The sequence below is a fragment of the Sus scrofa genome, chromosome 1 (assembly GCF_054392235.1).
Source record: "Sus scrofa isolate SSC_HxYL_T2T_F1_AM1 chromosome 1, Sscrofa_HxYL_maternal_Yorkshire_Landrace_v2.0, whole genome shotgun sequence".
Classification (NCBI taxonomy): domain Eukaryota; kingdom Metazoa; phylum Chordata; class Mammalia; order Artiodactyla; family Suidae; genus Sus; species Sus scrofa.
Genome location: NC_139383.1, coordinates 234,764,245 through 234,789,623, shown reverse-complemented (window position 1 = coordinate 234,789,623; position 25,379 = coordinate 234,764,245). Strand labels below are relative to the sequence as shown.

Here is a 25,379-nt window from a genome sequence, read left to right as displayed (position 1 = left end):
GCATTGGCTCTGAGCTCATACTCATTAAAATCCAATAAAGTTTAAAGAGTAGATTCCGTTTTCCCCCATTTTACAGGTGAGGAAACTGAGGCCAAGAAGTGAATTGGTTTATTCAAGATAACAAAGTTTCTAAGTAAAAAAAGAAGCCAGTACTGAACCAAAGCTTCTTTCTCAGAAATTTTTCTTCCCCTCATTTGTCACAATGCTTTTTTTGTCCCACCACCCACAGCACTAATGAGATGGAGCTTGTTGATCCGTCCCCAGCCAGTGGCAGGTATTAGCTGGTGCCACCCTGGCTTTATAACATTCCCACTGCTGGAGGTAGAAAATGAGTTAGCAGAGTGGCCCCACGCTTCTATTTTCTCTGCATATTTTTCTTGGTTCAGTATACCAAGAATTTCAATAAGAATAATGGGCCAAAATAGCAGAGCGGGAGACCCAGCCTCTGTCCCCCAATAAAGATTGAGGATCAGGCATCTATCCGCACACAAAGACAGCTCTAGGAAAGCTCAGGAGTCCAATTAAGAAGCCCCAACAACATGTAGAATGAACAACAACAAAAATCTGAGAATAACCACATAAAAAAGAGAGGAAGAACAGCTTCACTGTGCCTGTATCACCCTGTCTCCCGAGGCCACCGCTGCTCTCTGCCAAGAGGAAGCTTCTCAGCTACAGAGAGTTCTCCTCCAGGAAAGGGAGAGCCAGCTGGTGAGCCTTTCAGGGCACTGCACAAAGGACATGCTTTGGTTTCACCCCACCCAGAGACCTGTAAAGCTGAGACATACTGTGATAGTTGGGTACATAGTATCAGCCAGGCTAATGGCTGAGTGACAGCAGCTCCCAGTGACTTGCTCTGCCCCCAGCAGCTTTCAGCCCTGATTAAACCAGTGGCCAGCACAGCTGCCACAGACCCTTGCAGATTTCATTGGGTTTTGCCCTATAGATATCTGCCTTTATAGACACCAGCTACCTGAGTCCCTTACCGCTCCCTCTCCCTCACCACTGCTGGAGCCGGGGGCCCACACCAGTGGCCAGTACAGGCCTCTGTGGCTACAGGATTGCAAGGGCATACAGACTACACCCCCACAGCTGACCCCCACCACTGTATACACTCTGAAGCTGGCACCTCCAAGCTGTGTGCCTACACACTGCTGGTCAAATGCCCCTCGCCACTGCCATGGAAGTGTAAGACTCTGCAGCTACAGGAGTACGCTCTTGCAGCCAAGCCTCCCACAACTGCATGTGGGCCTGGATTCAACCCTGTCTCCTGTCATTGCCCTGCACCACTAGGCTCACCCACACCTGGTCCCCCCAGCTCTTCACCTGCATGCCCCCAGCCCAACCCCCTCCACCAGCTTCCTCCACCACACACACAGCCATGGGGAAAGCCTACAGCCACAGGAGTGCATGCCAACAGCCAGGGCTCCTGAAGCTACTTGTGGGCCCAGCTCTTGTTCTGTCTTCTATCACTGGCCTAAACTACTTGGCTTGCTTCCACATAGCTTCTCAGCTGTGCACCTGCAGCCTGCTGACCTAACACTAGCTTACACTGGTCTTCATGCACCCATGGTGACAACCTGCAACCACAGGAATGCACACCTATAGACAGGATTCCCACAGATGCCAATGCACCTGCAGTTGGCCCCAACCCTTGCTGCAGGGCCAGGCTTCCAACACTGCCTGGGTGTTCGTACCTGGCTCCTTCCACTACATAGGCCCCTACAGCTGGTCCCTGAGCCAAATGTGTATGTACCACCAACTTCAGCTACCATGCCTGCCTTTCTTGGCCCCTAGCTGCTGGACCTGGAGGCAATGAAGACCCCAACAGCCCCTGCAGCAAAACAAGAATAAGCCAAGCCTAAAGTTAACAAAAGAAGGAAATAACAAAGGGCAGAAGTAAATGAAATAGAAACTGGAAAAACAATTTAAAAGATTAATGAAACAAAAAGTTGGTATTTTGAAAAGATAAAAAAAAAACAAACCTGACAAATCTTTAGCTAGAATTACCAAGTAAGAGAGAAGACACAAACAAATAAAATTATAAATGAAAGAAGACACATTAAACTGATATCACATAAATGCAGAGGATCATAAGAGGCTACTGTGGACAAGAATATGCCAACAAATTGGATATCATAAAATAAATGAACACGAGATACCTTTCCATTTATTTGTATCTTTATTATGTTGAGGTGTTTTACTTCAATGGCCAATTTGTTGAATTTTTACCACAAAGGGATGTTGAATTTTGTCAAATATATTTTGACAATACATTCCTAGAAACATACAACCTACTAAGTCTGAATCATGAAGAAATAGGAATTTTGAACAGACCAAAAACAAGTAAGGAGATTGAATCAGAAATTAAAAACTTCCCAATAAAGAAAAGTCCAGAACCAGATGGTTTCACAAGTGAATTGTACCAAACATTTAAAGAATTAATTCCAATTCTTTTCCGACTTTTCAAAAAAAAATAAAAATGATGATGAAGGAGTGTGCCCAAACTTATTTTAGGGGGATAGCATTAATACAACAGCAAAGACAGCTAAAGATACTGCAATAAAACTACAGGTCAATATCCTTGCTGGATGTAGATGCAAAAATCCTCAACAAAGTACTAAGAAACCAAATTGGAGCACATTGAAAAAGATCATACACTATGATCAAGTGGAATTCATCCCCAGATACAAGGATGTTTCAATATATGCAAATTAATAAATGTGAAAAATCACATTAATAATATGAAAGGCAAAAATCATATGATTATATCAAAATATGCGCAAAATATATTTGACAAAATTCAACATCCTTTTGTGGTAAAAATTCAACAAATTGGCCATTGAAGTAAAACACCTCAACATAATAAAGATACAAATAAATGGAAAGGTATCTCATGTTCATGAATTGGAAGTGCTAATATTGTTAGAATGACCACACTACCTAAAGCCATCTATAAACAGATTTAGCACAATCCCTCTCAAAATTTTGATGACACTCTCACAAAGATAGGAAAAACAATCCTAAAATTTGCATGAAGCCACAAAAGACCCTGAATAGCCAAAGCAGTCTTGAGAAAGAAGAATGAAACTATATCACAAAATTATGGTAATCAAAACAGTATGGTATTGGCATAAAAACAGACACATAGATAGACCCATGTAGCAGAATCAGAAGCCAAGCAAAAAACTCATGCATATATGGTTAACTTAATATTAAACAAGGGAACCAAATATAGATAACAATATGGAGGTTCCTCAAAAAAATGGGGGCCCAGGGGTGGGGGAAATGGAGAGATGTTAGCCAAAGGGTACAAACTTTCAATTGTAAGATGAATACTTTTAGGAATTAATGTACAGCATGGCAACTACAGTCAACAGTATTATATTGTATATTTGGAAGTTACTACGAGATCAGAGCTTTAATGTTCTCACCATAACAACAACAAAATGGTAATTATATGAGGTGAAGGATGTGTTAACTAATCTCATTGTGGTAGACATTTCACTATACATGCAAGTATCAAATCATCATATTGTACACCTTAAACTTAACATAATGTTATATGTCAATTTTATCTCAGTAAATCTGGGGGGAAAGAATAATGAAGTTTTCAGTAAAATAAAGGAAGAACAGAGTTGAATGAACTTCATATCAATCAGCGAATCAAGAGAGTAGAGTGACTTATTCTAATAATTGGAAAGTATGTAGGTCAGTTATAGATCAAGAAAGGCCAGTAAACTTCATTACTCCAGTCAACTCTAATCAATTGTTCCCCAGAGTATTCTGTTGGAAAGGATTTGGGACAGTGGATGGCCTCCATAATAGGAATAGCTAACATTTATTGAATGCTAAGTACTGTTTTAATAGTTTTGTAAACATTTAATCACTTAATCCCCACAACAATCCTACCAGATAAGTGGTTTTATTACCCTCATTTTAGAGATATTAAGACTGAGTCACAGTTAAGCAGCTTGCCCATGGTCATAGCCAGCGAACAGCAGGGTCAGGTTTGGTGCCAGGCATTCTGACCCCAGAGTCTGTGTGTTTAACCCCTACACAGCACTACATCCCTCAGTGGAAAAAGAGTTCTGATGAGTCTGTCTGTGTGAAGCCTCTGGTAGCTGAGGCAGTACACAGGAATTGTCTCAATTTGTGAATGTGTTCCAACAGTACGTAAGGATTTGCCCTCACTTTTTGAGATCTCCAGATAGATAGAGCAAACAAAAATACAGAATGCCCAGGTAGATTTGAATTTCAGAAAAACAAGTCATTTTTAGTATAAAAGTATGTCTCAGATATTCATGGGACATACTTATATTTGAAATTATTCATTATTATTGGTCAAAATGTACAAATTTCTAGTTAGAAAATAAATAAGTTGTGGGGATGAAATGCACATCATGGTGATGACAGTTGATAGCATCGTATCACATATTTGATTGTTACCAAGAGAGTAGATCTTTAAGGTCCAGATCACAAGAAAAAATTAGGGAACTATATATGTATGGTGACAGATATTAGACAGACTTATTGTGATGATTATTTTTCCATATATACAAATATTAAATCACTACATTGTACACCTGAAACTGTTATATGTCATATAATTATACCTCAATTTAAAAATATTAGAAAACTTAAAAGCAAAGGAAGTTGTAAATCAAAAGATCAAAAGATTTGATTACATTTAAAATTTTTAATTGGATATGTAAAAAAATACATAAATACAAAACAGGCCAGCAATATGACAAGGGAAAAAAGTTCAACATTCTTATTAGAATTAATAAGATGCATGAAATTTAAAACAAACAAAAAAGAAATTGTTGTCTCTCTGGAATTCAAATTTAACTAGGCATCCTGTATTTTATCTGGCATTCCTATTCCTGAAAGACAACAGGATGACAAACCACTTTATTCTTACCTTAGGCAAAGAAACATCTTTTGCACAATGGCAGAGTTGAACAGTTGCAATAAAGACGGTGTGGCCCACAAAATCTAAGACATTAACTATCTGACTATTTATAGAAAGAGTCTGCCAACCCCTGCTTTAGTCAGTTTCTCATTCATTCTGGGTAATAAATGAGTTGCGATTGGCAATGCGTCAAAGTGTACTTCTGAGGTCATAAACTGGCCCCTTTGTCTCTCCCTCTTGCACAACTAGGCTCTTAAATGATGTTCTGGCCCAGATGTCAATGGAGTTGATGGCCTCCTTTGCAAAGTTTGAACCTAAAACCTCAAACGTTTTTTCATGAGGAACCACATTCCAAAAACTTGCCAGTGTGTTTCTTTAGAAAAGACAGGTACAACTGAGCAACTAGAACAAGGTTCATCTTAATGAAGTGCCCTTCCACCAGCCAGAACCCTTCCTTCTAGATACTTCTCGCCTTGCCAGTGAGAGCCCCTGACTAGCAAAACCATTTGATTCTTCTTTATTATTTTCAGAGACATGGGCCCTCAAACACATTGTACCACTTGGTCAGGGATGTCAAAAAGGTAAGAACCCTCTCGACTGCAGGTCGGAGGCCCTGTCTTGACTGCTTCCTGTGATTAGAAAGCGCCTGTTTTGCATGAGCTGCCAGAGTATTCCTGTCCTTGCCAGACCCTCCTCATTTCAGGGCAGAGTGTGTGTGTGCCTTTTAACTCTGACATCTCTGCTTATGTTGCAGCTGCGGTTTATCTCCAGTCTCCGTGGTTTTAGATGCTTTCATTGGACATAATGCTTTTGGATAGTGAAACTCTAGGCTTTTCTCCCATGCTGTGTGGATTTATGCCATTACCTGTATTTTTCCATGTGCTCCTCACTGTTTGGGGAGCTGGTTTCCATGCTGTCTGCATGACATGAAAGGTATCTTTCTTCACCAGCTCCTGGTACAGTGTATCACTGTCACTTCTAGCATTACACAGAGAGAGTAAGTGTAGTTCAAAGAGTCTCAGAGAAACAGAGGCTACAACATGTTTATATATTCCTTTCTGCTAATACTTTTATTTTTTTTCCGGATTTTTTTTTTCACATTCATCATCTAATTTGATGGAGGAGGAAAGCCAGTTGGTTTAGATGAAGTAGATTTATTCCCAATTTAAAAATGAGGAGGTTGGGAGTTCCTACCGTGGCACAGTGGGTTAAGAGTCCGACTGAGCAGCTTGGATCACTATGCAAGTGTGGATTTGATCCCTAGCCCAATGCAGTGGGTTAAAGGATCCAGTGTAGGTCGAAGCTGCAGCTTGGATTCAGTCCCAGGCCTGGAAACTTCCATATGCTGCAGGCGATGCCATTAAAAAAAAAAAAAAAAGAAAACAGAGAGAGAGATTGAAACATAGGAGGTAAGAACTGTATTGAGTAGTTAGTAAGGAGCTAGGATTAGAACATAAATACTTTAATAATAATAATAATAAGTAATAGTACCTAGGATTAGTGCTGAGTAGATGTGTGACACTAAGCTTTCTATGTGTTTTAAGCTCATTTTCTCTTCTCAAAAATTCTATAAAATAGAGTAATTATATTATTATCATTTATAGTATTATTTCCATTTATAGATAAGAAGGATAAGGCGAGGGGAAGTTACCTTTAATGTTAACCAAGTGCTGGTTCTCTTGCCCTATACAATCTCTTTTAGAGATAGCTTTGGTTCTGATCCCTTAACAGGGTTCGCAGAAAGTGATGTCTTAACTGCAAAGGATAAAATAGGTGGTGGCACTTCCCCTACCCCATATACATGTGCACACACGTGCGCGTGTGTGCCGCGCACACACACACACGTATACCCATCCAACCAATTTGCGGCAATTCTTTCCCTATGTCCATCAGACATACTCAGAGAAAGCTACAAAATAAGGTTAAAAAAAAAAAAAGAGTGCAAATTCCTTCATCTGCTAGAATTACCCTTTGGGTGTCCTGTAGCTACTTTTTAATTTTTCCTTCAAAAGGCCAAGCAAAGCCTCTGAGGCCACTTATAATGTACTTATTAATTAGCTAGCCCTTTGCTAGTAACATAAACCTCCTTCTGTTGGCCCTTGGGAACTTTCCTCCTATCCTCCTACAACCTTACTGAAAAATTTCTCTTCCATGTGAGTAAGTCAAGCCTGTAGTCCTGTCAAAGCGAGGGAAACAGGTGTTGTAATCCAACCCAGCAACCATTTTACCAAGACCACACCCTTCCACGTCTTGCCCCGTTTCAATCTGCTGTCTACAAACCCCTTTCTCTTTTCCTCAAATCTTCCTATTTTATTTAATTCACCTTGGCTTGAAATTGCCTGGAAAATAAACAGAGGGAGGGATCTCAGAAGATTAGATGTACGCACTCAACATGTATTCTTTGCCAAGACACTTGTTATTCATGTTCAATAAAATGTCTTGAGTTTTTCTAAAATAATAAGTAAACTAATCCCCTCACCTTAATCTAGTCTTTGTCACTGAAGGAATTATTTGGTTTTCTGAGGAGAGAGCTATGCCTCTGTCCGTCAATCCCAGCCACTGGCCAATCCAAGCCTTCATCTACCTCCCTTACCCAGTTTCTCAATATTTCGCCTGGTTTTCAAAGGGATTTTTACAGTTAGATTTTACTGAGTACTAATGATCAAGATACTTCCTAATAGGTTCTTTCCCTTTAAGAACTCTACTTAGCAATATCATTTTCTTTTTTCTGAAATCCCATTAGCTGCCTCTTACATCTGCTTACATTTAGAAAACATGTAGAGTATTTTTAAGGTAAGGGGTTTCTTTAACTTCTTAGCTAAAGACGTACCTCAAAAATGTTATGGACCAGCAAGAAAGGACAGGATGGTAAGAATGTGGGAGGAAGGACTATCAGTTAGGAGCAGTTTTATTTTTCTTTTAAATGTGATTCAAATGCCAGAGCAAGAATATAGTTATATAAGGATTCGTTTACTTACTAATTTAGTAGCAGGAAAAATATAAATCACTCAGGATAGTACTGTACTGGCTTAGGAACGATTTATCCTTTTTCTTGGGAAAAGAGACTGCCAATATGGTGGGGAAAAAGGAAAGTCTGTGTTTAGTTTCTTCCCTTGGGAAGAAATAGAGGCAGGAAATGCAGACTTCATTTATTTTTCTGACAAAGGTGAGTGTCTGACTATTGGAGAGCAAGAAAGAATAACAATGGCGTCCAAAGGAACGGAAGTGTCTACGTTGTTTGGATGAAAGAAGCTGGAAATGAGGGGCTTTTTTGTGTTTTTTAAAGAAGTGAATGAGAAATTAATATCGGTGTATATCTTCTTAAGTTGGTTCCAGATGACTTCCAGCAATTTTTTCCAATAAGATATGCAAAAATCTACAAAAATTAGGTTGAAAATGCTAAGAAAATCTCAGGCAGCTTGAACAGTTTTCAAAATTAGTGAGCATAATAATTAGCATGTGTTTTGTGCTTTATGATTATGGGACTTTATGTACCTATTAATTCATTTAATCTAAGGCAAAAATTAATCAGTCTGTGATAAGCCCCAGTACAAAATAAATGCTATTCAAAAGTTAGAAACACAGTTCTGGACCGTAAACATACTGTTTGATAACGTATCTGTAAAATTAAATGTAAATAACCCTTAAGAACACAGAGAATGGATTTAGGAATTATGAGGCCATCATAAAGTTAACCAGCATGACATCTCCAACTTCAACTCTCCTTTGAAACCAATAGAACTGAACATGGAGAATTGCTCCCAAGGTATTTTCGGACTCTCAAATTACTTATATCACGGAAAGCGATGAAGTAAAATTACTATTCAGCATCAATCAGAAATTTAAAATGATACCAGCCAACCCAGTTCCCTGAACCGTTTTCATGCATAAATCCATTGGACGTACCAGTGCTCTCATACTAAATCAGAGTGGCCTAAGTCTGTCTGCTTTTCCATGGAATCTAACATGCCATTTTAGTAGCTGACTGTCTGCTCAATTTGTGCCTCTGTGTGTTTTTAAGTAGTAGTTGTTCTTTCTTAAATTAAATGTGCTAATACTTCAGAGAGCCTGAATTATCCCTCCCCACCAAAGGAGGGTGATATTTGAGTATTATATGGAAAGAATGGTGAATTTCTAACTTAAAATTCATTTTTATGGGAACCAAGACCTAGAGCTTTACGGAATTTTAAAGAAAAAGCATTTCAGATGCACTTGGGGGAAAGAGAGGACTTTTTTGTAACTCCAGCTGCTTCACAAATTTGCAAAAGCATTCTCAAATTTTGCAAATGGGTTGCTCAGTGTACTGCCACGCCCAACACTGAAAAAATGTCCTCTCTTCCCATGAATTTTCACCAGGACAGTCTTTTCCCCACTCTGCATTGGTAAATCTGACCACTAGCTATCATTTTACACCTTGCAGACCTTAGAAAGGAAAAGTCTTGTTTTGAAGGCTTGGTTTGAATTTCAAAGAAAAAAAAGTTTCCTAAACAGTTGAAATCTGATCTGACGTCCATACAACAGAGGGCAGTTAGAAGTGCAGGTCTAATAAGTGAATTTAAATTATTCTTTTAATTAAAAGATATCTTTAGGCGTGGCATGGATTTAAATTTACCTTCAGAGTGGTAACTCATAGCATGAAAAAAGGAGATAACGTTTTCAAGTTGTCAAATTTACTTACCCATAGATCCAAGCCTCTCTTTTACTCTGTGGATCAAATTATTTGAATCCCGTGGCTTGCTATGTGCTGTAAGGCATGAAATGGGAAGTAAGTTTTCAGGCTTTACCAATTACCAATTGGGAGTGAGGAATAACAGAAATAGCAGGCAGAATGAATATTATGCCCGTATATTGACTACCTATTTGAAAAGGAGCCAAGCAAAGAAGACTCCTCCGGAAGGTTTTTGGACGTTACCTGTTGGAATATGAGGTGGAAATTTCTCTGCTTTTTCTAAAGGAGGTGGATGTTTTGAGCATAGCCCCATCCTTTTCTATCCCTTTACCCTTCCTTCTCTCTAAGCCTGCATCTCCACCAACTAAACTCCAGGGGATTATAGGAAATTGCATCAGCTCTGGATGCTCTGGACAGGGGTCTTTGCCCTGTGATCTGGCAGCAGGGGAATAAGAGCAGCCTGCCAGGTAGTGATCAAACAACTGGACCTTTAGAAATAGGACCTTAGAAGTAACTGTGTCCGCACTGCCTTGTTTCAGAGCATGAACTGAAGGGATGATGATCTGTCCAGGTCAAATGAACAGAGAGGAGCTGATTTGTCCAGGTCAGATGGGGGGAGAGCAGGACCACAGTTCATCCCAGTGCTTATTTCCACTGTGGAGGGTGGGGGTCGTGTTGCTGGCTGTTCTCTGCACATTGGTGGCATATGTAGATCACAGGTAGTCAAGACACTCAGTCCAGCACCTCAGACATTCACCAATGTCACCCCTCAGAGTTTGCCCAGAGTATAGTCATCCCAGGAGACCCAAATTGTACCTGCTTTCATGAAATCTATTTCTTCTTCCCCAGAGGTTTCCATTCTTTCTAGTAAAAACTGTAAAACGAATGTTCCTTAATTCCTCGGCTCCCCAAAGCATCTGGGAAGCAGCAAATGCAATGTAGTCTAAGTTCAAACACATTACCTGATATCATTTCAACAAGGGCATCTGATTCTCTCCTTATCCTCTAATCCTGCAATCTACTCTCCATCCCTTTTCATGGCCTTATTACACATATGAAACAGAACAGGCAGACAAATGCTGGGGCTGGAGAAACCCTCATTGGCTTTGTTTAGCTGACCATCCCCCGCTTGTGGTAAAATAGAATGCAGGCTGGTTCCTTTCAGGCCCTCACTCAAAGTTGGGTGACCCAGATGGTCACCAGATCCTTTCTCCTGCTTTAGACCAGATCATACAAAGTTACTCCTTACATAAGAAGTTTCTAAGAAAAGAAGATTCCAGCACCTTCTATGGTAGTATATAAGCCTATCAACCCTTAATTAATTTGCATAAAATTTTGCAAAACAATGTTGCCATTGTTTCCAAAACATTGGCAAAAAGTGTTGCCCCTCTAAAATTTTTATTTATTTTGAATTTTGCTATTATCACTTTCCCGATAAACCACACTTTACAGATACCTCAAAAGCATAAGTATTACTATTCGCTATTAGTCTTTAGATTTCTTGATCTTGTTCTTAGAATTCAAACTGATGTTCACACATAGATTTCTCAAAAGAAAATACATAGGTGTTGTGCTCATTATTACCCACATCTTAAATTTATAAAATTGTTACAAGATTAAAAATAGGCACAGGAGGGAGTTCCTGTTGTGGCTTAGTGGAAATGAATCTGACTGGCATCCATGAGGATGCAGGTTCGAACCCTGGCTTTGTTCAATGTTAACAGACGTTGCTGTGGGTTGTGGTGTAGGTCTCAGAAGTGGCTCAGATCCTGCGTTGCTGTGGCTGTGGTGTAGGCCAGCAGCTACTGCTCTGATTTGACCCCTAGCCTGGGGAGCTCCATATGCCATAGGGCAGCCCTAAAAAGACCCAAATAAATAAATAAATAAAAATAGGCACAGGAGCTCCTGTTGTGGCTCAGGTTGAGAACGTGATTTAGTATCTGTGAGGATGTGGGTTCAATCCCTGGCCTTGTTCTGTGAGTTAAGGATCTGGAGTTGCTGTGGCTGTGGTGTAGGCCAGTGGCTGTAGCTCTGATTCAACCCAGCCTGGAAACTTCCATATGCCACAGGTGCAGTTTTAAAATAGGTACAAAGAAAAGAAAAAATAGGCACAAATTTATAGACTTGCTGTGATTGTGGCTTAGTAGCATCACAATGAAACTTTGGAAGATGTTTCTGAAACCTAGTGCTTGAGCATTACAGACCCCATGGTAACCCTGGTGTTCAACCCCTTTTCCTAGGAAGAAAACTGAGGCTTTAAGAGAAAGTGGCTGCTTTGTGAAGAGTGGACAGAGTCCAGAGCAGCTGACTCGTAGCCAGTGCTCTTTCCCCTGCAGGCTTCACAGTGCCAAGGAAAATAGCACAGATGGGGTGAGCCTTGCCTGGAGGTCATTCCTGTAGGAGCCAAATGCATAGAAAATGAGGCTGACCCAGGCGTGTCACCCTCTGGGGCTCTTCCACTCTTGAAATAACAGCCTTGCCTAACCATCCAGTAAGAGCCAGACAATACAGAAACTGCAGCCTTGTTAACCTGCCCAAAATAATAGAAAAAATGGTTGCACAGGTAGTAGTTTTTGATTCAGTTTAATGTTTATGGAAAGGACAATACCTGACATATTACTAAATTAAAATAAATTTCTCTAAGTTCCCATTTAAAGAAATCAGAAGATGGATCTTTCTCAAGAGCCTGAGGACAGCTTAACTTGGAGATTCAGTTAGACTAAAGAGATAATCTTCAAACAAAGGAGATTTCAAAATTCTGAGAAAGGTGGGGAGGAGAGTGGGAACAGTTTGGGGGACTGGGAAAATTCAGCTCAAGTAATGGATCTCAGATAGAGTTCTGATGGGCAAAGGTCAAGGAAGGAAGGACCTAGTGTCTCAAAGTGCTTTGGCCGCATATAAACTGCCCTCACACAGTCCCATTCTGTTCATCCAGCTCAAATTAGATTCCATGCCAGCCTTGTGCCCCAAGAAAAGGGAAAGGTAAAACCTGATGGGCAGGGCTGGGAAGTAAGTCTAAGGACAGCAAGGAGTCTAAAAAGCAACACTGGGATCTCATACCTTTGAGCTGGTGCTTCAACTGCTATCCCTTGTTCTGACCTGCTGAGAATACGTAGTGGATACAGATATGTATTTCAAGTCAGGCTTCCCAGCCAAGGGTGACCCATAGACCCTGGCTACTTAGTTGTTAACGTAATACTAAAAAGTCCCAAAGTGAGATTTGATTCCAGCCACATTAATTAATTTCACTCCTTATTCACATTTTTGACCAAAAAAATAATTAGATAAATAAAAAAGTCTTGACTGCCTACCATACACGAGGCACTGGGAACACAAAGATAAATAAAACAATTAAAAATATGAAGTTGGGAGTTCCTGTTGTAGCTTAGTGGGTTAAGAACACAGCATATTGTCTGTGAGGATGCAGGTTTGATCCCTGGCCTCAGTCAGTAGGTTGGGGATCCGGTGTTACCACAAGCTGTGGTGTAGGTCACAGATGTGACTCAGATCCAGCATTGCTGTGGCTGTGTTGTAGGTGAGCAGCTGCAGCTCCGATTTGACCCCTTGCCTGGGAACTTCAAATGCCACAGGTGAGGAAAGAAGAAAGAAAGCAAGCAAGAAAGGAGGGATGAGGGAAGAAAAAAGGAGAAAAGAAAAAGAAATAAAGTTACAGGGTTTGATGATAGGATACATTGGGCCGCCTCTAACCCTGAATCCCTTTCAAATGGATGCTGTTAACCATAGGAATGCTGAGTAAGTATAGCTGAACACCTAGCTTCAGTTAATAAAGCTACATAAGCTAATTTCTAAATGACAATGTTTATCTTAGTACACTATGAATTTCCTGATTCTGCTGTATAATCCCATCTAAACCTTAACGTAGTAGAACAGCAGTTTAACAAACTTTGAAGCATATCAGAATCACCTCACAAAGCAGCTCATAAAGTGTATAGAGGCTCATATATTGAGGTAGGACAAGGTCCAGGCCTTTGCACTGTCACCAAGTTCTCTGGGAGGTTCTGATACCACCAATGTTGGAAAACCACCACTGTCACTTATGAGCAGCTTCTGTGAAGTGGCAGAAGTCTCGCACAGCATCCTGGATGGATCCTCCATTAAAAACAAAGCCCAAACTGGACGATGCCCTCAGGCTTCTCCAAAATGTACCTAAGAGCACAGGGCGCCAGGCTCCCTACATGGCGTGGTACCCCAGCCCTGCATGGTATAGAGCACATTCCTGCATCAGGCAACTAAACCAGACAGTGAGATTTGATCAATGATGCCCTTGGAACTCACTGTGAGCTCAGAATTTCTCACAAACAGAGCTAATTCTTCCTTGGCCTAAAAAAGCCAGGATTTTCCTCAAACCCTGTAGAGCTCCCTTTTGAAGGAGAAATAAGTAGATAATAATGATAATAAAAAACCTCTTCTGTTTTTGCATCTATATGTGCAACAGCTAAACCTTACACCATAGACTAGCTTTAAGCGCTAGTCTTTGAACAAAAATATGAAAAATCTCTTTCATTCTTAGAAAATAAATATTGATAAACTTTCTTCTCTTATTGCACCCCCCTTTCTCTTTAAACACAAGAAATGTTCATAGAGGACTTTGCCATGACATCCATCTTGCTCTCCTTTTACTAAAAAGTGCCAGGCTTTGGTTTTTGTTTTTAACTGTTTTAGTTGTTAAAGTTTGGGGCAAAGAAGATTTGAGCCCCAAGCATATTTCACCCAAAAGCAGTCCCTGGTAATAGCAATTATCTTCTGGAAGGAGTCTTCATTTAGTGAGTGTGAGGAAATCAATGATCAGCAAGAGGAGGGCAATAGGACTGGGTCAGAGGCAGAGCAGTGAGGGGGTCTGGGGTGGGGAAGCATCTAGGGAACATAGTTCCTAGTAGCTGGGAGTGGTATCATTTTGCCATGTCTAGCCTTGTGTTTCTTTCTGCTACACTGGTGTTTTTTTCTCCCCAGCTGAAGACTTGAATAAATATTTGATTTTCTGTTATTGCCGACGATTACTGCATCTTCTTATTTAACCTATGTCTTCTTTCCAAGCGAGAATATCCAGGTTTCGGTTGGATCTATTTTAAGGTGAATTGATTAACCAGCATAATAATACATTCATATGTTTCTTTTTAAATTACTATTATTATTATCATTATTTTTACTCTAAAATAGTTACAGAACACATAGATAGAATCCCTAGTAAACCATGCTGTCTTTTGGATTTGTGTATTTTTTCCATTTTTCCCTGATAGGGGAACCTGCCCCCAGACTACAGAATCAGCCTGATTGACATCGGCCTGGTGATCGAATACCTGATGGGAGGGGCTTATCGCTGCAACTACACCCGCAAGCGCTTCCGGACACTCTACCACAATCTCTTTGGCCCCAAAAGGGTGAGACTGGCAGCAAATTCCATCTCCTGGACTCCGGGGTGTACTAGGATGCGGTACATTTGGGGTGTGGCTTTGTTGTCCCCAAAGGGGAGATGAAATGAGAAGACAAGGGCCCCAGCTCTTTTTCCCTCTGCCATCAAATCTGTTTAAAAGAGAGAAAAGGCGGGGGACAGTACTGACTGTTACAAGTCTTTTTTCTCACTAGGTCCAATTCAAGGCAGAAACTGTCACTGAGAGTGAACCTTAATGATCAGAAAATAGGAATTATATTCAAATCAATCTTATTATCTGCCTCAGCAGTTTTCAAGGTTTTGGGACTTGGCCGTTAAAAATGATGGGAAACTAATCCGACTAGGAACCATGAGGTTTCGGGTTTGATCCCTGGCCTTGCTCAGTGGGTTAAGGATCTGGCATTGCCTTGAGCTGTAGCGTAGGTCGCAGATGCGGCTTGGATTCAGCGTTGCTGTGGCTGTGGCGTAGGCCTGCAGCAACAGCTCTGATTGGACCCCTAGCCTGGGAACTTCCATATGCTGCAGGTGTGGCCCTAAAAAGCAAAAATAAAAAATAAAAAAAATAAATGAGGACACCCCCCCCCCGCAAAAGCTTTTGATCTATATGAGTTCCATCAAGTTCTATAATTTGTTGAGTTGCCTTCTCTTCCTTCATGGTGGGGGCTTGTTTTGCATCTTACCAGCAGGACCATTGGTGCTACTGTGTGTGCTCGCACTCTCTAAGTCATTGAGTGTGTTTGCCATCAGCCACACTCACCCTTGCTCTACTGGACAGCTGCAAGGAGAGACAGCCAGCATGAAGTATCTCAAGAGAGTATTTCTGAATAATATCCCAAGTCTGTAGATAGTAGAGGTCTTTTAGAGGCTTAAGAAACATCTCCTAGTTGGAATATTTCATTGTTCACCCAAGTGCTTGATGTCACAGAGATGTTAGCCAAGCAGGATGGTTTTAGGAAAATGGAAGAAATCTTGGTCCACAAAAGAGACTATAAACCTGCAGTTTCTACCTTTAGGCAGTCTCATCATGCCTCTCTGGTTTCCTCGTTTTCTGTAATTCAACCAAAATAACTAAATCCCTCATTCTCTTGGAATTTCTGGCCCCTTGTGGTATTTTATGTAGTGAAATGGATAAATGTTACATGGTACAATAGATTTATTTAAGGCACAGTAGGATTCTTTTCTTACCTCTATGAAAAAAAAGATCTAACTTTGTGTATAACATTTTTTTAACAGCCCAAAGCCTTGAAACTGCTGGGAATGGAGGTAAGTATTTGCTCAAATTTTTAGTGTCAATTATTTATTCTCAATATTACACATTTAAATATATATATTTATATATTTTTATTTTAATATATTTGTATATATAAATATTTATATTTATATAAATGTGTGTGTGTGTGTGTGTGTATATATATATATATTCATTCCAGGGGTAGAGCTTAGTACGTGATTCTAAAATAAGAAAGTAGGAGTTCCCGTCATGGCGCAGTGGTTAACGAATTCAACTAGGAACCATGAGGTTGCGGGTTCAATCCCTGCCCTTGCTCAGTGGGTTAACGATCTGGCGTTGTCGTGAGCTGTGGTGTAGGTTGCAGACGCAGCTCGGATCCTGCGTTGCTGTGGCTCTGGCGTAGGCTGGCAGCTACAGCTCCGATTCGACCCCAGCCTGGGAACCTCCATATGCCGCGGGAGCGGCCCAAGAAATGGCAAAAAGACAAAATAAATAAATAAATAAATAAATAAATAAAATAAGAAAGTAAAATTTTTCCCAGTGTCAAGGGGGCAGGTCACAATAACTTTAAAAATTCTATCATGAGGTTAATATTGCAAACAAGAAAATAAATCCTATTTCTTGAAAACCAAGAAAGCCTATAAATTCTAGTAAATGAAATCTGTTCGTGGATGTTTACAAGTGGCAACAGAGCCAAAGGCCAGAAATACTTCACAAATGCATCTAATGAAGTATGCAGAAACTTGGGATAGATTATCTGCTTCCATCTTTTGTTCATATGGTTATTATCATGTACATGCAAATGAAAATATAGGGTGTCCTTGTTCCTTCAGCTGAAAGGGTAGAGCTTTCTATCACAAGGTACAAATAACCTTATATGCAGAGGCAGAAAATGAACAACAACAACAACAAAAATTTAAAAATACTTTTTTTAGGAATTCTCTTGTGTCACAATGGATTAAGGATTTGGTGTTGTCACTGCAGTAGATCGTGTTGGTACTGTGGTATGGGTTTGATCCCTGGCCCAGGAACTTCCACATGCAGCAGATGTGACCAGAAAAAAAAATACTTTTTTTAAACTAAAGTAAAACTGACATGTTGCCACAGGACTGTGCTTATGTATTTATTATAACTTGTTTTAAAGATAAGCCTGTTCCCTTGTGGCTCAGTGGGTTAAGGATCTGGCATTGTCGCTGCTGCCACTTGGATCACTGCTATGTCATGAGTTCAATCCCTGGCTCTGAAACTGCCTCATGCCACAGGCATGGCCAAAAAGAAAAAATAAATAAGTAAAGTTAGGCATATATAAACTTCTGAGTTCTTTCAGAATAGGAGCTGGGATAGGATAGTTCATTTCTCAGAGCTAGGCCAGTAGTAAATATACAGTAACTATTTACTGGATTGAATGGATTCATTTCTAACTCCGTTTCTGTTCTTTTCCCTCAAATTACAGGATGATGTTCCCTTGAGGCGAGGAAGAAAGACAACCAAAAAGCGTGAAGAAGAGGTGGACATTGACCTGGATGACCCTGAGATCAACCACTTCCCTTTCCCTTTCCACGAGCTGATGGTGTGGGCCGTCCTGATGAAACGGCAGAAGATGGCCCTGTTCTTCTGGCAGCACGGGGAGGAGGCCATGGCCAAGGCCCTGGTGGCCTGTAAGCTCTGCAAAGCCATGGCTCACGAGGCTTCCGAGAACGACATGGTCGATGACATCTCCCAAGAGCTGAACCACAACTCCAGGTTGGGCAGCCCCACAAGTGGGGTGGTCATGGAAAAGAAAGGGAAGATGGGCCACAAGTACTGGTTGAGCTACACCATACTTTAAGGGAAGGCAGTATCACCCCAATGGTACGTGCATTCATAGGGTGGACACAAACACAGTGATCGATACAGAGGTCCATGCAGATACATAGATTTCATTTCTCCTCTCAACTGCTCCAAGAGGTGGGTCCCCTTTTGGGCCATATTTTACACCTGAAGAAAATGAGACTCTGAGAACTTAAGTAACTTATCCAAGATCACACACTTATGGTTGATAAGGCTCAGCTATGACTGAAGTCTGTCACAATTAGGAAGACATACTACTCTGATTTTCTGGGTCTGCCTCTCTCATCCATATGCCTTGCGTTGGGGGGGCCTTTAGTAGAGGGATCATGCCTCATTTGATTTACACCTGCAGTTCTAAACAAGGTATCTGGCACACAGTAAATGCTTAGTGAGTGCTGGCCAGATGATCATAAGACCCCAAAAGAAACAACTAGACCACACAGCAACCACCCTTTGTGGCTTGGCAGTGGGTCCCCACTTCTGTCATACAAATCTCCAGGATGGCCAAAAGACAGAGCCTCACCTTCTCTCCTTCAGGGACTTTGGCCAGCTGGCTGTGGAGCTCCTGGACCAGTCCTACAAGCAGGATGAACAGCTGGCCATGAAACTGCTGACGTATGAGCTCAAGAACTGGAGCAATGCCACATGCCTGCAGCTTGCGGTGGCTGCCAAGCACCGTGACTTCATCGCACACACGTGCAGCCAGATGTTGCTCACAGACATGTGGATGGGTCGGCTCCGGATGCGCAAGAACTCAGGCCTCAAGGTCAGTGTGCCAAGAAGGCCCTGTTGGCTATGAGTTCCTAGGGGTTGGTTGGAGTTTCCAAGCCAAATCTGCAGTGGCATTAGGCATTCTTTTAACTCAGGAGGGTAGTTCTAAGCCCCAACCATGCATCAGAATCTCCTGTATAGCAGGGTTTAAAAAAAAATATATACAGAGACAAGGGCCTACCCCCAATTCTGCTAAATCAGAACCTCTAGAGGTGGCATGCCTAGGCATTAATTTTTCTCAGAAGATCCAAAGGTGATGGTCACACACAGGTACCATAGGAGGTACCATTTGCTCTATCACAAGCCATGCCATACCAGGAGACACTTACCAAGGCAACCTTTCACCTCCATCTTGGCCTGAATGCCGTAGCCCTCCCTTGGCACCATGTCATGAAGACACATTGGCGCTTATGAACTATACCTGAGAAAAATTTTTAACTGAAACAAAAATGAAATAGATTTATATGTAAAGAGTTGCAAGATAATCCTGATCTATTCTTCAGTGAAGAAAAACAAGTTGCAGACCAATATGTAGTGTCCGAATCCATCCAATTATTTTTGTTTTTTTAAAGCATATACATGTATAGTTACATCTGTATGACTTCCTTTAAAAAAAAAAAAAGAAAGAAAGGACACATAATGAATAGTTTATTTTTTTATTTTTTTTTTGACTTTTTAGGGCCACACCTGCAGCATATGGAGGTTCCCAGGCTAGGGGTCCAACTGGAGCTATAGCTGCCGGCCTACACTGGAGCCACAGCAGTGCCAGAGCCATCCGCACCTGCAAACTACACCACAGCTCATGGCAATGCCAGATCCTCAACCCACTGAATGAGCCCAGGAATTGAACCCACAAACTCACGGTTCCTAGTCGGATTCATTTCTGCTGTGCCACTATGGGAACTCTCTGCACAATAAATAGTTTATAGTGGTTATCCCTGCAGTTGAAAGTTCAAGAAGTAGAATAATGAGTGGCTTCTGATTTATGGTTTCTTCAATGTTTTACAAGGAAAACATTAAAGTGAAAGAATTTTTTATTTTTATTTTTATTTTTTGCTTTTTAGGGCCACACCCATGGCATATGGAGGTTCCCAAGCTAGGGACTGAATAGGAGCTACAGCTGCTAGCCTATACCACAGCCACAGCAACGTGGGATCCAAGCCATGTTTGGGACCTGTACCACAGCTCACAGCAACGCCAGTTCCCTAAGCCACTGAGCGAGGCCAGGGATCGAACTTGCAACCTCATGGTTACTAGTCAGATTCGTTTCTGCTGCACCACAATAGGAACTCCAAGAATTTTTTAAAAGATGGGGAAAAAAATGGGAGGGGATGGTTGAAAGGATGTTTTAAAATGTTTTATTTGTTTGGAGTTTGTGACTGTTACAACTGAAGCCATCCAGGCTCCTATTTACTGATAACTACTGATCTAGGTAACTCGGAGGTCAACCCAGAGCAGAAGGGCCACCAGACCAGAGCAGTGAAGCCACCCCGACTGAACCAGCTCCCCTCCCCCACTCCACCCTATCTGAGGGTTCTTGGCCCAGAGTCGCAGAAGGGTTCCACAAAGTGGGTCATGGGCATTCCATTGCCACACTGAACATGACTGCCAAGGCTGGCTCCCAACTCTGAGAACAGGGTGTCATGTCCCCTGAAAGCTGCCAGGCATGCCACCGGAGCCTTCCCAGGCCTGCCAGGCACCCTGAGGCAGGGTCACCACTCTTGCTTTTCCCTTAGCTGCTCTGAAGTCCCTGGGCATCCGAGCATGGGCTGTCCCTGCCTTATTACTTGCAGATCATTTTTACTGACTCTTCCTGACCTCTCTTGGCCTCTCACCTTGGTATACTTTCTTCAAGGAGATTTGTATTCAGAAGCCTTGTACACACAACCATTTTAGGAGTGAGGGAAGAGGTGGGAGAAGATTTAGGGAACAGAAATCGGATATCAGAATTATCATTCCGAAATGCACTTGGACCCTTGTAATAGAGAGTAAAATGATTGCCTCTCATGAGAAAAGCCAGTGAATTTAGTATCATCACATGGAGATTTAAGCGTGTTGTTTGTACATGAGAGAAATACATGCCTGGGCCTCCTGCACCATTTATGTAGGGGGATTCTCATAGTGATACAGAGAATCACTCTGTGTGTGTGTGTGTGTGTGTGTGTGTGTGTGTGTTTCTGATGGATAGTAGCAAATGCCAGGGGAATGCTCTAAAATGAACAACATACCTTCTTCCATGGACTTTCTCAAGGTCAACTTAGGACAGTATTTCTTACAGAGGTAACCAGAAGATACATTTTCTACTCCACTTGGCATTTTAGTAAATAAATGCCAGTGGACAGCCATATGAATTGATTTCACAGAGTTAAATGCTCTCAAATGACTAATGGGAATCTGAAATTTTTTCCCATTTTTGCCTTGAATAGCACCTCAATTTCCCTTGTGCAAAGTAGGTGTTAATTAGATAAAATGTATTTGGGTAAGATGCTTCGTTTCTTCAAAATCAGACTGAACTACTGTGTGTTAACAGTTCCCACATGGTTAGAAGTGACCCTCTTAGAGTGGATGTGCTTAGTTATTCAGATACACAGGTCCTCACTCTGGGCACACCCATTACTCACACAACCACACACACACACACCCCACACCCCAGGCTCTCTGATTCTAAGCAACCGCCCTTATCTTAATCCTTTAAATGTGATTATTATTATTATCATTATTATTACTTTAGGTAATTCTGGGAATTCTACTTCCTCCTTCAATTCTCAGCTTGGAGTTCAAGAACAAAGACGACATGCCCTATATGACTCAGGCCCAGGAAATCCACCTCCAAGAGAAGGAGCAGGAAGAACCAGAGAAGCCCACAAAGGAAAAAGATGAAGAGGACATGGAACTGACAGTAAGAAAAAAACATGCAGTTATTGTCCGAGGGGAGAATCCCTAATCCACCTCCCCCGTGTATACAGCTTAAGGTTTAACAACTCTTGCGGTCCACCTCCCATCAGGTGCTTTCTATTAAGTATTGAGACCCAGGTGTTATAATACTGTCCTCTTTATGCACAAATAACCTAACTAAAGGGACTAATTCTAAGTGAAATCCTTCAGCCAGGGCCAGTGGCACTTGAAAACCCAGTGAAATTCAAAAGCAAGACACCCTGAATTTCCCAAACAGGCCGTGCTTTATAAACAGCCAGGTGATGCAGTTGTCCAAGCACTGGAAGAAGGAACGGGAATCTGATTCGGAAGCAACTGGCTTCACTGAGCTGGAACTATTGTGCTGATCAGAAGCTGAGTCTTTATCTGTCTTCGAGGTCAGGCTCACAAATGCAGGACTAATTGAATTTTGAGGTTTGTATGGAAGGCTTTTATTAGCTCTTCCTGGTATAATTATAGAGCATGGATGCTTTGTTCTGTAGGGGGAACAGGGCAGCTGGGCACGGGACAGCCTTCTGCAACCCCTGCCGAAGCAGCAGTGTGACTGCCACTGGACTGTATCCAAAGTCTAAAAATATCACATGCTGTTAAAGGGACAAACAAGGCTTCAGAGTTTTGGAGGCATTAGGCAACAACTGCAAAGGACCTGCTAGATATCCCCCACCTTCCCCAATGGCCGTGATGACCCAGAAGGAGCTGTAGGGGGAGAAAACAAAAATTGGTTTTGCTCAAGTGACAGAAGGCCTTTGCATTATTATCCTAGTGGGACCACCCTGCAAATTGTTTTTCCTCCAGATAAACACTATTTCCTTTGAATAGGTCTTCCTAAAGATCTGTTTGCAGGCACAGCAGGGTATATGCTTGGGACCATTCTTTGGATGGATTAATCATTCAACAGCTTTTGACTCACTTTTAGTTTCAGGATCCATATATATATATATATATATAGCAGTGGACCAATGTGTCTCCCTCTATGATAGGATTCCGTGACTATCTTCCCTAAAGATCTTAGCATAATCGTGGCCTCTGAACCTCTTCAAGGACAGGAAATGAGATTTTGACCATTAGCAAAATCCTTGGTAGTAGTAATATCAAATCTTTATTGAATACATCAGCAGAAGAGTAAAGAGTGTGCACTCTGGAACAGAAATTCTGCCCCATCGCCTACTCACTGTGGGACCTCAGATACAATTTCTCAACCTCTAACATAGGAATAATAACAGTGTTATTATTCCTAACTGACAGGTACATGTAAACTATGTAAAAAGTGTACACTAGTGTATACCAGTGCCTAGCACATGATAAATGTTGGCTAATATTGTTATAATGGTGATGAATGCTTCATATACACTTACTTATGGAATCCTCACAACAATCCCACAAGGTAGGTGCTATTGTTATCCCATTTTACAGATGAGGAAGCTGAGACTCAGGTTAAATTGCCCAAGGTTATACAGCTAATTAGCAGGGAGGCCAGGTTTAGAAGCCAGGCATGTAGACTCCATTGGCCACAATTTTACCTGATAAAGCTAAGGGATGCAAAGAATTCCTTCCTCATTTCAATTGTAGATGCTCAGCTGGTTTGGTCCACCATGTAGTAAAGAGAATTCCAAAGGTGATAACATCAGCCTCCTTGACACCGGAGTCCAATGTGTCAAGAATGATATGGCCTTGACTTTGGCATACATCCTAGGAAGGCTCAAAGAAAGATTCTAGGAAGGTCATCAGAAGCTAATGCAGTATTCTTTCTGGTTGGGTCTCAAGCAAAAAAAAACAAAAGAGGCAACTCCCATTCCTGTTAAGTCTAGAGGTTTGAGAATCTGATCTTTTTAGGAACCACAATAAAAGATGTATCTATGAACTGAGAGCAAAGTCTCCTTACCAGAGAATAAACCCTGCCACTGCCTATTGAGAACCCAAGTAGAAGACACCACAACAGCATTACTGCCTGAGCTGATTCTCCACAGGCTGAAACAACAGTGAGAAGCAAAGGAAGGAAGGGACATGTGGACTGGAAAAGTCAGGTCTGGACAGCACTTGTTTTTAAGGTGGCACTTCCTTTGATTCTAATGACAAATTCTATTAGTGCTGGACCACTGATCTCAGCTCACCCCAGACAGGATTGGAGAATGCAGCTTGTTGACAATTCCACTCCTTTCATAGGATGGGTATTTGAGCTTCTGTGTTAAACCTAGTCCTATGTGCTCCCTTGGTCTGGGACATTTTCCCGTGGCCCTTCCAAAATTTTACATGAAATATCCACCTCAATTTGCTTCACTTTAGTATCCTTTAATAGCTTAGTTCACCTCAAAGCCTCTTTCCCAGACTTGACATCTGTGTCCAGCTAGCAAAGATTCTGAAATCCACATTGTGCAGTCTTGTCTGTATTTGACCCTGTTACAAGCTGCTTTAAGAAATGTAGGCGAAGGAAATGCTTGACTCCTGGGAAAAGAAATCAACAAAATCAGCAAGTTAAGCTGCTTAGGCTGGAATTACTGAAATGTCATAAATGCTTTACTTAAACTGTGAAAGACAAGACTTTTTAAAAAATAGCACTCACTTTGGAATATTTTTGAATAATAAAGGCAAAACAAATTGTGTTTTTGCTTTTGTTTTACCTACCTTGCCAGGTAAATGTCTTGACTTTTGCCTAATAAAGTTCCAATACATCCATAGACCCAAGGCATTTGTTATAACTCTTTGGGGGAAGCTACTGTCCATAGCGGTTACCCCAAGATGCCTAAAACCCTCCAAGCTGCCTCTACTCTCATCTCATTGTGCATCCATATGGTCTTGTATTATTGAGCATATAAATAAGCAGAACTGAAGTAGGATAATTATGTTAATGTAGATTATAAATTATAGAAGACAAATATGTAACTTCAGAGTTTCTTGAGGTCAGTGATGGATATTTATAGAACCCTATTCCTGTCTGGTGTGCTATGTTCATCAAAAAGATTGATTCAGCTCACTGATCAAAATAAATTCTTAGGCCATAGTATGGAATCTTACTTATTCATGAATTCAAGGTATTTTTCCAGCCAGAGGGCCCATAAAGGAATGGAAGTTACCCTCTCCCCAAATCCTATGGTTACAGATTATCTAGTGGTTGTCTCTGTTCTCAAGTTCAAGACAAATTACTTTGGTAATTAGATTCTCAACTTTAAATATTCCCAATCCTTTTTCTTATCCCAAATCCCTATCGGTCTCTGAGCAGTTATAAGATTTTACCCTATTCTCCCACTTACTAAAAATTTCATTTCCCAAACATCATTGAACTAACCTTAGAACAATATTGAAAAAAGTAAAGCCAATAAGTTATGCTGTAATAATGCCTAATATCACACTTTTTTTTTTCTTTCTGGTGAGAAATCCCAAGTAGATCATTTCAATTAAGAGTATCTGAGGAAGTCTTAATTCACTTTCAAGATCAGCTAATCTTTACTGATCACTTAAGTGTCAGATGCTGATTGACTTGTAGACCAACCTTATATCAGGTACTATTACTACCCTTATTTTATAACCAAAGAAACAAAATCTCAGGTTAAAAGACTTGCCCAGGGTGCTACAGATCCTGAGTGGCCAGGTTGGGACTCAGTCCCGTTTCCGAGTGGCCAGTGCC

The 25,379-nt window shown here is 41.1% G+C and overlaps 1 protein-coding gene across 37 annotated transcripts in view; it reads left to right on the top strand.

Annotated features, from left to right (window-relative positions):
• The window catches only part of TRPM3 (transient receptor potential cation channel subfamily M member 3), an 845,347-nt gene that overhangs the window by 745,885 nt on the left and 74,083 nt on the right, over nt 1-25,379 (top strand). For 22 of the 37 annotated variants that reach the window (XR_014822585.1, XM_084987411.1, XM_084987334.1 and 19 more), the window contains 6 exons: nt 5,443-5,493; nt 14,840-14,980; nt 16,225-16,254; nt 17,676-17,965; nt 18,590-18,818; nt 21,555-21,722. Coding sequence is in view for 35 of the 37 variants with exons in the window: in XM_084987411.1 (XP_084843537.1) it covers nt 5,443-5,493; nt 14,840-14,980; nt 16,225-16,254; nt 17,676-17,965; nt 18,590-18,818; nt 21,555-21,722 (909 nt within the window). In the remaining 2 variants the exon portion in view is untranslated. Of the gene's footprint in view, nt 1-5,442; nt 5,494-14,636; nt 14,673-14,839; nt 14,981-16,224; nt 16,255-17,675; nt 17,966-18,589; nt 18,819-21,554; nt 21,723-25,379 lie in introns of all 37 variants that reach the window. The other 15 variants (XR_014822584.1, XM_021074417.2, XM_084987407.1 and 12 more) reach the window with 1 other exon arrangement.